At 48.0% G+C, this 14,392-nt stretch overlaps 1 protein-coding gene across 1 annotated transcript in view; it reads right to left on the reverse strand.

Moving 5' to 3' along the window:
- Positions 1-7,905: 7,905 nt before the first annotated feature.
- Positions 7,906-14,392, reverse strand: part of FUCA2 (alpha-L-fucosidase 2) — a 62,574-nt gene continuing 56,087 nt past the window's right edge. The window contains exon 7 of the mRNA XM_029596518.1: positions 7,906-8,926. Coding sequence (XP_029452378.1) covers positions 8,786-8,926 — 141 coding nt within the window. The 3' untranslated portion in view covers positions 7,906-8,785. The remainder of the gene's footprint in view (positions 8,927-14,392) is intronic.

Raw genomic sequence — 14,392 nt, forward strand, 5'->3', positions numbered from 1 at the left:
TGAGAGAGAGGAGGGAACAGGGCTCTGGCTTTCACTTTCGTCATGGTGCTTTGCTGGGAGTGGGGGTGGAGCAATGCCCATGTAAACTCTTCCCGTGGTGGCTGAGACCCACGGGTGGGTTGACAGCACTGCCTCCCCCCCCCCAGTTGCGGGATATTTACTTGGCTTCTCATCTGTGGGACTCAAGGGGTGGGGGAGGAGGGCGAGCTGTTCTCTGTTCAGCTCTTTGCGCTTTGGCTGCTGCAGGCTGCAGTTTCTTGTGATCTCTTCACAGCCGCTTTCTACTGCATTTGCTCTGCTCCGGCCGTCCCAACTCGGACTGGCTCGGCGACTCTTCTAGCCTTTCCTCCTCCTGTGTATAACTGTCCGGCAGTCCCTACTCCCTCCCCCTTCCCCAGCGGCAGAGGAACGGGCTGAGTCGTTTCTCGGAGCGGCGACTTGTCTGCCCTTTCCTCCTCCCCTCTGTGACACACAGCACGTAGCGCAGAGCTCTATGGTCCGCATGTGCGCGGTAGAGCTGCTCTCTACTGCACATTTGCGGGCCGTCTGTCAGAGCCCATTTATATTGTAGATAGCGTGTGTTACTTTTACGTCCAACAGATGGCGCTGTTTTTCCAAAAAAGCATGTTTTTACCTGTCCCAGGTGCGACATCTATATAATGAAGGTATATAAAACATGCGCATATTAAAATGCAACGTTGTGTCAAAATTTGAAAGCAATCTGTGAAGAACTTTCAGAGATTTAAGATTTTGAACAAATGAACATTTACATTTTTATTTATATAAGATTGTGCATGCACAGAAATGAGTACACCTAACTTTGAGAGTTATACATGCAAGCTAAAAGTTCCTGAACATATCCAAATCAGTCCAGACAAGTGGGTTTATGCATTCCTACCAGCAGATGGAGGCAGAGAACAAAACCTTGAGGCACTGCTCCATAGCCGAGAGTGCCACCTACAGCCCCTCGGTATTTCTAGTCTCCAGCAGATGCTAGAAGTGCATCCCTGCAGTCCTGACTGGTTTGGTGTTGGGAGACTGGAAAGGGCTCCTCGAGGTGGCAGGTTCCATTTCTTCAGTACATCCCTCGGGTCAAGCCGGTGTGAGCCCCGGGGCCCCTGATAGCCTGGGGACTCGCTCCCTCTTGGTACCCTGAGGTCCCCCTCCTAGCTGCTGCTGACTCGCTCAGGAAAGTATCCCCCTGTGGGGCTCTTCTTTCTCTCTAGCTCTTTTGTGCTGGCTTTTGGGCTGTAAAGTTTCTTTAAAAAAAAAAAAATGTTCTTCTCTGCAGGAGCAGCGAGGCTCAGCGGGATAGTCTGCCTGCACGGCAGTGCTGCAAGCAGGCAGGCCCGGCATTCTGGGGCCGTATCGATAGGGGGTGGGAAGACCAGAGAGGCCTGCTGGTGGAGGATGGTGGAGGAGGTATTTTTGGCACATGCGACTCTCCTCTGCTGCTTCTACTGCACGCCTACGGTTTTAGTGCGGCAGCGTCTCCGGCAGCCTTCAGGCCATGTGGGCCAGCCATTTTTGCACTGATTTTTCCAGCGGGGGCTGTATGAGGGCGGGCAAGGTGCAGATTGTGGCTTGCAAAGCCTGTGGAGTGTGGTCTGCTTACCTTAAACTCCCCTCTCCCTTTGCACTTCTTGTACTCTGGGAGGAGAGGGATCTTCCTCTAGGCCTCAGAAGCCCAGGAAAGCTTCTCTGTCCTCAGGGGCTGAGGGCCGCAACATTCCAACAAATAGGGCTTCTGCTGATGGCCCTTCTCCCCCCCCCCCCCCCGTGGTCCCAGGGTATCGAGCAGGGGGATGATGTAGGCTCTAGCTCGACTTCCAGTGATTGAGGGTGTGCCTCTGGGCCCTGGAGGGGTTTTCGCCCAAATTTGTCATCCTGCTTTGTGAGGCCTTCTTGGCTAAGAAGGCTGCCAAGCGTAGACTCAGGGAGACAGGCTTGGGTTCCTCCAAGAGGTCTCGTCACTCCTCTGGGGTCTCTCCGATGATTCAGGGGCCTCATCCTGGACATCCAGATGTGGACAGGGACGGGATGGACTCTGAAGATCCGCAGGGGGAGAAAGACTCCTCTCCGGTCGTGGACCCGGATGAGCCAGACAGGGATCTTGCCCCCGGTTCGGATGCCAGTAAAGACGATCAGACTATCCTTGAAGGTGCCAGGGTTGACTGAGACGATCCCGGGTGATCTGCCTATTTAAGAGGGAGGAACTGAGACCTCTTATTCCCCAGGATTTGGAGGCATTGGGAGTGAAGCTGGCTCAGGAAGAGTCAGATAGCGAAGGAGTTAATCCGGTCCTGGATGGTCTCAGAGGTCTACCAAGCACGTTCCCTATTCCAAAAAAGATTCAAAAGCTGATTAGTTGGGAGTGGGATATGCCAGAGGCAGGCTTGAATGTGGGGAGGGCAATGACGAAGCTCTACTCCCTATTGGAGGAGCATTTGGACCGCCTTAAGACTCCTAAGGTGGATGCAGCGGTCTCGGCGGTTATCAAGACAACCATGATTCCAATGGCAGGGGCGGCTGCTCTGAAGGATGCGCAGGATTGCAAGCTGGCGATTCAACTCAAACGGATGTTAGAGGTCTCCGTGCTGCGGTTTGCGCTACTATGATGCAGCGTGCCTGCCTATGTTGGATTCAGAAGCCTCAAAAGCCAGAAGCTTCGGGAGTACTCTCTCCTATTCAGGCGGCCCATCTGGAGGCGGGGGGTGGCGGATGCTTTGTATGATTTGGTGCATACGGCGGCTCGCAGTATGGTTTTGGTGGTGGCAGCAAGGCACCTTTTGTGGCTGCGCAACTAGTCAGCGGACATGTGGGCCAAGTCCCAGTTATGTCACTTTTCCATTTAAAGGGAAGCTTCTCTTTGGGGAGGATCTGGATCAACTTATGAAGTCCTTGGGAGAGACTAAGGGCAATAAATTGCCAGAAGACAGGAAAAATGTTAAGAGGTCTTTCTCTGGTCACACTCATTTTTGGGAGTCGGGGCATTTTCGCTCTGGAAGAGGAGCAGCTTCCTCAGGAAGCAGCTGGCCAGCCACCAACAATCCTTTCGACCCGCTGGACAACCCTCCAGGGGTGGCTTCGGCCAGGGGGCCGGAGCCAGTAAGCTAACCCAATGAGAACCGGCCCATTCGCTACTCTCCAGTAGCAGTCGGAGGCCACTTGTCCCTTTTTTTTTTTTACGAGGAGTGGGTGAAGATTACATCTGATCAGGGACGGCTATGCCTTCGTTTTCTCGACCACTCAGACACCTTTCTGGAGTTACGCTGTATTTCCCACAGCAAGTGGGGAGGCCTTGGAAGGAACCCTGCAGAGATTGTTAAGCCTGGAGGCTATTCTCCCAGTGCCAAAGAATGAGTAAGGTCAAGGACGGTACTTGGTCTACTTCGTGGCTCCAAAGAAGGAGGGCACCTTCCATCCCATCTTGGATCTCCAGAAGGTGAACAGGAGCTTGAATGTACCACGTTTCTGCATGTATACCCAGTGATTACGGCAATCTGCAAGGGGGAATTTCTGGCGTCATTGGCTCTTACCGAGGCCTATTTGTTCATCCCCATACAGCAGGGTCATCAGAAATTTCTGCAGTTCAAGGTGCTGGGGTAGCATTTCCAGTTCCAGGCTCTTTCATTTGGACTTGCCATGGCTCCGTGGACCTTCACCAAGGTGATGGTAGTGGTAGTGGCAGCCTGAAGGAAGGGAGGAGTGCTGGTGCACCCATACCTCGATGATTGGCTCATCCGGGGCAAGACACAGGAGGAGTGTGTTTGAGCAATGACAGTGTTCTCCATACATTACGCTCTCTAGGTTGGGTAATCAACCTGGCGAAGTCAGCTGACACCATCTCAATCCCTGGACTGTACCTGGGGGCCTGATTTGATCCCCGGTCAGGCTGGGTGTTCCTGATGGCAGACAGGTTGGCCACGTTACATTAGTAGGTCGAGCGGCTATTAGATCTCCATGTTCCGAAGGTCTGGGATTACATACAGGTCCTAGACTCCATGGCCTCGACATTGGAGCTAGTCTCATGAGCCTTTGCCCATATGCATCCACTGCAGAGATTCCTGTTGTCCTGCTGGGATCCAATGTCAGAGCAATACCATCTTCCGCTGCTGCTAGGGAAGGAAGCCAGAGCCAGCCTGTTGTGGTGGCTATCCCGGCCCCATTTGGAGAATGGAATGAGTTTTGAAATCCAAGATTGGGTGGTGGTGACCACGGATGCCAGTCTCAAGGGCTGGGGAGCGGTGTGCCTGGGTCGTTCTGCTCAGGGACTTTGGTCACCAGAGAAGTCCTGGTCCATCAACCAATTGGAGACAAGGGCCATGCGCAGAGCCTTGGAAGAACTTCTGCCGCTGGTGCCAAGGTCACATGGTTTGGGTTTTCTCGGACAATGCAATGACGGTAGCATACATCAACTGTCAAGGCAGCACCAGAAGTCAAGCAGTGGCTCGGGAAGCTCAGTTGGAGTTTGCGTGAGCAGACCAACTCCTAGAAGGGATTGCAATTTCCCATGTCTCTGGAGTAGACAATGTGCAAGCGGATTTCCTCAGCTGTCAGCAACTGGATCCAGGAGGTTGGAGCTGTCCTTGGAAGCCTGGAATATCATTTGTGCCCAGTGGTGGGTCCCTCAACTGGACATCATGGCGACGGGGCTCAATGCAAAGGGGCTCAGTTCTTCAGTTGCAGACGGGACGTTGGTTCAGTGGGCCTCGACACTCTGGTGTGCCCGTGGCCGAGAGGGATCCTTATTTGTCTTCCCCCTCCGTGGCCCCTCATAGGGCGTGTGCTACGGCACCTAGAGACCCATCCCAGCTCTGTGGTTCTGGTGGCTCCTGAGTGCCCGTGGCATCTGTGGTTCACAGATTTGGTTCATCTGGCAGTGGATGGGCCCATTTGACTAGCTCATCTGCAGGGGTTATTGCGACAAGGCCCCATCTTTTCGGATCGGAAGGTTCACTTTTGTCTAACAGCTTGGCTTTTGAGAGGCGGTGGTTGTGACTGAAGGGCTATTCTGAGTCGGTCATTACTACCCTTCTTCAGGCCAGGCATCCAGTGACCTCCATGGCGTATGTCTGAGTTTGGAAAGTGTTTGAGACCTGGTGTGTTCAACAGGTAGATCGCTGGTGTCCTCTCTTCCGTGTATTTTGTCCTTTCTGCAGCAGGGCTTGTCAAAGGGTTTGGCTTATAGTTCGCTGAGAAGTTCAAGTGTTGGCCCTCTGTTGTCTTAAGGCTAAGGTTCAGGGCAGGCCGTTGGCCTCTCATCCCGACGTCGTCCATTTCCTGAAAGGGGTAAAACATTTGAAGCCTCTGGTCTGGAAGGTATGTCCTAACTGGAATCTCAATCTTTTGTGAGTCTTCTGTGAGGCCCCCTTTGAGTCTAGCATCTTTAAAGGTTCTTACCTTGAAGACTGTCTCTTTGGTTGCCATTTGCTCGGTCAAGTGGATTTCCGAATTACAAACCCTTTCTTGCCGCGATCTTTTCCTGCGGATCTCCTTTGATAAGGTTTCTTTATGGACAGTGCCTTCATTCCTTCCTAAGGTGGTCTCTGCTTTTCATGTGAATCATGTGGAGTTACCGGGGTTTCCGGATGGTCCCGAGATTCCTCTATGGGTAGAGATCTCCATTTCTTGGATGTACGGTGCCCCCTCTTGCAGATCTATTTGTGGTGTTTGGTGGAACTAAGAAGGGAGAGAAAGCATCTAAAGCTTCCTTAGCCCGCTGGTTGACACAAACTATTTCCTCGGCCAGCGGGTCTTAAAGTTCATTCTACGTGTGTGCAGGCAGCATTGTGGGCCGAATGCCAGTTGGTCTCTCCTCAGGAGATATGTAAGGCCGCAGTTTGGTCCTCACTTCACAGTTTTGCTAAGCAGTACCGTTTGGACATGCACGTGCCAGAGGTGGCCTACTTTGGTGAGAGTGTACTGAGCGGGTCTTTCAGGTTCCTGCCCAGTATAGGGGTGCTTTGATACCCAGATCAGTTCAGACAAGTGGGCTGTATGTGCAGGGAAGGGAAATTGGTTCTTACCTACTAATTTCCGTTCCTGTAATACCACAGATCAGTCCTGACGTTCGTCCTTCTGAAAGACTGTCCAAGTCTTTGCTGGAATGCTTTCCAAAGAGTTCTTTCAATAGAACATATTGGTCCTTTCGAGCTCAGCAGTTGCTAAGGGTTTGTTGTTAGCATTTTTTTTTTCAGGATTTCTAACGCTGCGGTTTTCGTTCGTCCTATTTGTAAGGGAATGTTTTGTTCTTGTCAACTCATGGCTTGGGTACCTATCAATACTGAGGGGATTGCAGGTGGCACACTCGGTTATGTAGCAGTGCCTCAAGATTTTGTTTTCTACCTCCATCTGCTGCTAGGAATGCATAAACCCACTTGTCTGGACTGATCTGTGGTAGTACAGGCATGGAAATTAGCAGATTAAAAACCAATTTCTCTTTAAGTGTCTAACTTCAGTTTGAAAAAGGGAGATGGATGTATTTTGAAAAATGGGTGATTGGTGCCAAGAATGCCTTCGACAACTTTGTGTGCTGCACAATGTAAACCTTTTTAATCTTGCTACTTTGTTTACATCCTCTCTCTGACACTAAACTCAATTACATCTTACTGCACACACTTTATATGTATGCAAACTTGTGTCCACTTCTCCACCTCATCTCATAGTATAAGGTTTCATAGAAATAGTGTGTTTAGGTGTGATTTGGAGGCTATGGGATGGGTAAACTGGCCTAGAATGCTAGACTTAGAGTAATAAGAAGGAAGGTAGAGGTGGGAGTGTACTGAGGAAACAGGGGCCTAAGTGTGTGGAATGTAAGGGGAGATGGAGTCTGTTATCCAACTGCTGTAGCCTGCTATCTAGCCAGAAACGGAGGAATGAGACCAGGGACACCCGTAAAAGGATTAGAAAAAGGGAAGGGTGGAGTGAAAACAAACACCCACCGTGGGTTTTGACTACCACCCAGTCTGCAGTCTGACCTGATCAGGTGTGTCAGAGAAAAGTCACCACGGCCTGAGCTCCAGCTCTCAGTATCTTGCACCAATAGGGAAGACCAGAAGTGACTTAAATTCCTAGGCACTTTTCTGAGTCACATGTGCTGTACCTTCCTAACTACGGCATGAGCCTCGGAATGTGGGAATTAAAGGGCAGTGTGCAGACCACCTTGTGTGAGTCTCTGTCTTAGGCAGGGAGTACTGGATGTGGCTCATTCTAAATGTGTGGAGAAGCTCTCCCATCCCATCAGCTGCCCCCATCCTATGGATTTCTGCTGCCAGTAAAGGGAGCTGGAGGGTGGGAGAGGGGGGAGGTCTGTTCACAGTAAGGAAGAGCTCATAGGTGAGGAGGAACAGTAAAGAAGCAGAAGTCCAGCCAGTGAAAATAACAGGACCCATCTGCAGTGTGATGAGCTGGGGCAGGTACGTGATGAACCTATCTTAGGACAGCTGCAAGGGAAGTACAGAGCAGAAGAGATAAGGGAGCCCCAGCTGAGGGGGTTATTTTTGGGTAATAAATGGAGGAACAAAGCCAGCAGCACTTATCAGCATGCTGTATCTATACATGACTGTCTTTCTAAATGTATGTAAATACATAGAGATAACCACATCCTCTTCAGCGTGTCCCTCATAGCTCAAGCTATAACAGATACATCTTAATTGCAAGGGTCACTGGAATGCTGCACAATTATGACAAGTCCAGGTATGGGTCTTCCCTCTCCATCTCTGCACGGTGGTGAGTGTGCCACACAGCATTTTTGTTGTAGGTGTGTCCTGGGCCTGAAAAGATTGGGGAACACTCAGGGGGGAAAAGCAGGAGAGTTGCTGTATTTTCCAAGTTTATTTGCACAGCATGTACTTTTACTGAATGTCAATCAAGTATAATCATTACAATAAAACATTAACGAAATAGCTTATTTTTTTACTTTATTTTGACAGCATAAAAGTTTAGAGGACCACACCGTTTTATGCAGCACATTGTTATACAGGATAGGTGATAAAGTGACATGTTCAAATATTACAATTATCCATCTGGTTTCATAATATAGTCCTCTTAAACTGTTGCCCTTAATCTCCAGCAGCCCCATTTTCTACAAAAACAAATGCTCTTGGGGGGATGCCAGGACAGAAGTTATAATTGGGCTGCTAACTACATGCCATCCAGTTCACTTTTCATATATACAGCACGGTGGGTCCACCTAGTTGATCTAATAGTTTAACATAACTGAAGCCAGCCTGTAGTAGCTCCACCCACAGTGATGCATGTTTGGTTTTAACAGCCACCACAGTATGGATCTAATTAAAATCTTTTTGGTAGCCACATCACCCTAAACTGAGAGACTTCTGAACTGGAAAGGCCAAACTGACATTTGATGATTACAAAAAGCCTGAATGTTGTGACACAGCAAGCTTATCTTTATTTTGAAGTACAACAAAATAATAATATAAAATAGACTGGAGCAACTATGCTAGCGTTCCAGATGACCTATCACCATTTCAAATATTTCCCTGAGCTTCACTGTCTTTTTGTAAACTCTAGATAAAAGCAAAAAAAAATATCCAAGGAGGCTGGAAATGGCAACAATGAAATATAATTTACTGGTTGGTTACATATTATTCAGAAGTAAGAAAACAGTCTTATTGATATCATTTTTATAAAAGCTTCATCAAATATAAAAAAAAAAAAAAAAAGTTTATTCCCTTCTTTGAGCGTGATGAAAAGATGTTTTGATGGCCTGAGACTTCAGTGGCATTTAGGCTACAAGCTTCAGTCACCGAGCTCACCTGCCTTATCCAACATCGGAGAACGTCAGTGTCCAGGCCCATAAGCACGGCAACTGAGCACCATTCAAATGAGGCAAAGACACTATAATTCCCTGTTTACCTAGTGAAACCCATTTCAGTGGCTCTCTATGTCCAAGTAGCTGAACCTGCAAAAAAAAGAAAATTCTCATAACCAGCAAACTCAGGCCAGAATGTGCATTACAGGATTGTTTGCTGTACTTTCTGGGGTACATTCTTTAACCTTGTACTTAGAAAAGTGACAGGCTAGGTTTCAAAAGAAAAATAACTAAAGAGTGAGCTATCACAAGAAGTTCCTGCATTCAAACCACTGTTTTTGTCTTAAGTCACTGCATGTAGCCAGACATCATGAAACAGGAAGGTTTTTTTTCTAGCTCTTCCCTAATTGATTGTGGTAGTTCCTTTCACAATCTGGCACCAACAACAGAAAATGAGCATTTGAACGTGTCTTACTCTTGGCACTTTTTCGAAAGAGGGGGACTGCCAGCAGAAACTGCCCTGCAGAACAAAGTGGGATAGATTTTCAAAGGGTTACATGCGTAACCCCTGAAAACCTACCCCAAACCCCCCTGTGCGCGCCGAGCCTATGTTGTATAGGCTGCCGGCGTGCGCAAAGCACCAGGATGCACGTAGGTCCCGGGGCTTTCTTGGGGGGGGGGGGGCGTGTTGGCCGGCCGGCGTGTCATTGGGGGTGGGGCCGTGGCCTCCGGACCAGCCCCGGACCGGAACATGGCGCGCCGGCAGCCAGGTAGGAGTAACTTTTGCAACAAAGATGGGGGGGGTGTTTAGATAGGGCTGAGGGAGTGGGTTAAGAGGGGGAAGGTGCAGAGGGGTGGAAGGAAAGTTCCCTCCGAGGCCGCTCCGATTTCGGAGTGGCCTCAGAGGGAACGGCAGCAGGCTGTGTGGCTCGGCGCGCGCAAGCTGCCGATTTTGGGCAGCCTTGCGTGCGGCGACCCCGGATTTTAACAGATACGCGCATATCTATTGAAATCCGGCGTACTTGTGTGTGCGTGGTTTTATAAAATCTGCCCCAGTGAGCACATAGGAGCATAGTTGGCCAACAAAGCATTCAAAGATTTGGGACCATCCATTCTGGTGGCCAAATAAACCAGAGGAAGCAGATTGAATTTTGCCCCCTAGAAGGAAGCTCCAAAAAAGGAAGGCTACACTATCCTTTCAGTATCCAAACAGATCCCAGCGACACAGAACTGACTCATGGTGTTATCCCATCACCTAGCACAAGGAGTTTGGTTTGCTCCTTGTAGTGGAAGTTATGCTCTTCTGAAAATTTTAAACAAACATTTCTCTCTGCTTCTTAAAAGGGAAATACTTAGCGTACCCAAATGTAATCTGCTTTGAAGTACCAAAAAGCAGCATATAAATAAAATAATTTGCCATTTGAAAATGTGTAAACCTATGTCAGGTGGATGCCATCCCCTCTAAATAAACCTTCACCTTGGGTTATCTCTGTATTTGTGTCCCACCCAGCTCCCTCAGACAGTTGCCCATTTCTTTGTTCGCTTCTGTCTGCCCTTTTCTATATATATTTTTTTGCTCCTTACCCTACTAATGTAGAGAAGATACGGGACCAGAGGATGTTTATCCTGCCATTGCTGCTTTGTATTGCTATTTCCAAGCTGATTCCATTTTGTGATACATAGTTACCCCCCCCCCCCCCCTCCAAAATGTATGATGATGAAACCAGGCTTGAGGTGCGCCCTAGGTGCCTGGGAATCATCTGGTCCCATTTCATACCACTCTCCTATTCATTTTATGATCACCTTGCTTGAGGTGTGCCCAGTGCTTTGCCACCCGATCCTGTCAATTCTCTTTACCTTGCTCGATGGATACGGGGCATGATCTACAATTCACCATTTTTAGCCAATGTTCACAAGCTGACCTTTGCTCTGCCACATTAAGATATTATAAGATGAAGCATTGCCAGTACATCGCACCCCCTCGCGTAGCTTTTGAATCTGTCTTCTTTCCAGCATCCAATCTGCCGCATCTGCCTGTGCGCCCTACCCAACTGGCCAGGGAGGCGGACTCAATCCTAAAAGAATGCGTCCCATATCCTTTGGGGTTCTCGCCCGCTAGCAGCTTGACATCACCCTCTGCAACCAGGGCCGCGAAAGCCCTGTTCGAGCCTTACGTTTAGAGAATGAACCCTCCCACGAGCCTAAACTGGGCATAATACCCTGTCCCATCGCTGACCTACTAGTACTTTGCATCCTCTTTTCTTTCTGTTTTTGGATCATCACAGCTATGCCTCTACCTGCTCTTCTCCCAAATACGCATCATCAGCTGCTACTGCCGGAGCATGGCTTTTAGACCATCCTTTTCCCCCCAAGATGCTCGTTATGAGCTTCCTCCACTTCCATCTTAGCTGTGTGCGTGCACACACAGGTTGTGAATCCCGCACACAAGAAATCTCAATATTATTTGCATTATACTAGCACATAGTGCACACATTCAAACTTTGCTTACAACAAGGTGCACAAAAAGAAAAGTTCCCTCAGACATTTGAGGGAACACAGACTGCCTCTTCTCCCTAGGCCGCTACCATTCCATTATTTTATCATGAATCCTTACCGTAATGAGGTATTAATTTTATCCTATTTCTTGAATAGCACCACTTTGCCCCTCCCCCCTTTATGCATCTTTCAACAAACACTTGATTTGTAAACAAGCCTTATCTAATTTTTCTGATGAACTGAATGTAGTTCCATCGAGCTTCTGTTAATGGGATTTTTTTTTTAATTTTGTATGTTACCATTACTGCAATCTATTTTAGGCTTGAACTTTTTTGTTTTTTACAATTTTCACCTGTTTATGTACACATTTTATCATTGTACTTATCCTGAAGTTCTGTATCTTATTGTATTTTAATTGTGTATTTTATTGTAAAACTTTATTTTAAAAGCTAATATAATATATTAGCACTGGCCCATGAGTGCGTTCCTGCTTTCCAGCATTGCTTTACTAACCTTAAATAATCCAAAGAACCAGATCTCCCCTGCTATTGCTAGGTAAATGTATTTAATATATTTGCCCTATAGGTCACTCGAACATACCCCTGTGTAAACAATTGTTAAAAAACCTTTGTCCCCTCTGCTGGTTAGATCGGTGATTCTACTGATGCTGGGTCACTGCCAGCTACGTCTCTTCCACCGACTTTGGTGCCTCTGTTTTATTTGTATTTTATTAGATTGTTCCATCATTTCCATTTTCAATAAATGAAAAAGAAAATCACAATCAATACAATAATCTAAAGGTAATCAATCATTCTAACCCAACCATGAACTAGTCTACAGTAATAAGGGAACCCAAGACATAAAGGAAAGAAAAGAAGAAAAATACGAAGAGAAATGAAGGCACTTGACTTTTTTTTTTTTTCCTCTCTCATTCAGCCCCTCCCCTCTCAAGTTCAAATGTGTGGTCAGCCTGTGCTGACCGCACATTTTAACCTCTGATGCATTAACATAGCATTAGCTTACTGCAGTGGGAGTTAAAAAAAAAAAAAAAAGTTAACCTGTGCATTAAAATTGTTTAGAGACTCTTAATGGCCAAGGTTATTGCATCATCCTCTGCCTACAGTACGGGAATGTGTAATCTGCTGGGGAGAGCCAAAAGACTGAGTATAAATAAATAAATATAAACAGGCTGAGTACACGCTTGCAGGCTGATTAAGGTAACTGAGGAGGAATGTGTGCATTAAATACATACTATAATATGTATGCGCACGCACATGTCGTCTCCATCTCTCCCTTGGCACCTACAGTTGTACATTTACTTAATACCAATAGATAAGCAGAAATATTGTATAAAGTATACTGTTGTCCACTATCTTGAAAGGTCTCCTTACCCATGGGCGAAAGGCTCCATTCAGTAAAGTTTACTCCCCAATTGCAAACTCATGAACTCTAGCACTGCCTAATCTTTTACTTTTTAACGTTATTCTCAGAATGTATTCCAATTCCTTGCCTGAATAATGATTTAACCATCAGCACAACTTGATTGCCTGCCTGCATTCGGCTGAAAGCAGAATGTAATTGTAATCTCAAAGTGGCTAATCAGAATGGATTGATCTCCCCAAAAAGCTGTTTAGAAAATGTTGTTTTGCCTTGGCCTTTACAAGCTGACTGGTTTTTCCTATTGCATGAAAATGTGTTCCCAGTCACTTATCATCCTGCCTTCATGTGTCTCCAACAACCATTAGCATACAAGCAATGGATTGTTTGCTAGAACCTGGCTCCAGCTTTATTACCTTTTCAAGTAGTTGCTCATTGCTTTTTGTTTGAACCCTTTTGTTCATCAGTGCTCTGCAAACACCCCCATCTGTCCCCCACCCACTAAGATAGCGCAGTTGCTTACCTGTAACAGGTGTTCTAGGACAGCCGCATGTTAGTCATCACATGTGGGTGACGACATCCAATGCAACCCGGCACGGAAAACCTGTGTCAAAATGTCTAGAAACTTTGGCCAGCAGACTGAGCAGGCCCAGCTTGCTACTATCCACGCGAGGTCCCCTCTTCAGTCTCCTAACCTAGCAGTGCTGATGAGTAAAAAACGGAAAGTGAACCCTATATCGTGGGGAGGCAGGTGGGATTGCTGAGGACTACCATCCTGCTTGTCCAAGGAGAAAGTGCACTTGCTTACCTGTTTCTCCTTGGACAAGCAGGATGGTAGGTCCTCCCTCACATGTGGGTGAGTACAGAGCTCCAGCCTGCCCCATTCCAGCAGAGGGACCAACAGCGGCCAAACACGGTGCCAACGGGAACACCACAACTGTGGCGCTGTGGGAAAAACAGGAGGCAGTCTGGTCCCACTAGGAACTTGAGTAGAGAAAGTTGGGTTCAGGTCGGGAACAGGTTGCGCGGACGGATTGGCCAAAGGCACCGTCCTGACTGCTATCCCTGTCCAGGCAGTAGTGAACTGCGAATGTGTGGCGAGACCTCCATGTCGCAGCCCGGCAAATTTCAGCATCAGGGACCGTTTGCATATCGACCACAGACACTGCCATGGCCCGCACAAAGTGAGCCTTCACTCTGCCGGCCAGTTGGAGGCCTGCCTGCGCATAGCAGATGGAAGTGCAACCTGCCAGCCAGTTCGATAGGGTTTGTTTATCCACCGCCGCCCCCAGCCTGTTGGGGTCAAAAGACAAAGCTGGGTGGACTGCCTGTGGCTCACTGCGCGATCTAGGTAAAAGGTCAGTACCCATTTTCCGTCCAGGGTATGGAGAGCATGTTCCCCTGAGTAGGAATGTGGCCTTGGGAAGAAGGTGGGTAGAACGATGAACTGGTTGATATGGAAATCAGTCACCACTTTGGGCAAGAATTTTGGATGCGTATGCAGGACCACACGGTCGTGGAAGAACTTCATGTATGGTGCGTACATAACCAGGGCCTGAAGCTCACTGACTCTGCGAGCGGAAGAGATCACCACCAGGAATATGACTTTCCAGGTGAGGAACTTCAGACCACAGGACTGCAGGGACTCAAAAGGAGGCCGCATCAGCCTTGCCAAAATCACACTGAGGTGCCAGGATGCTGCCGGAAACCGAAGATGGGGTTTCAATTGAAAGAGCTCCTGCA

The sequence above is a fragment of the Rhinatrema bivittatum genome, chromosome 3, assembly GCF_901001135.1.
Source record: "Rhinatrema bivittatum chromosome 3, aRhiBiv1.1, whole genome shotgun sequence".
Taxonomy (NCBI): domain Eukaryota; kingdom Metazoa; phylum Chordata; class Amphibia; order Gymnophiona; family Rhinatrematidae; genus Rhinatrema; species Rhinatrema bivittatum.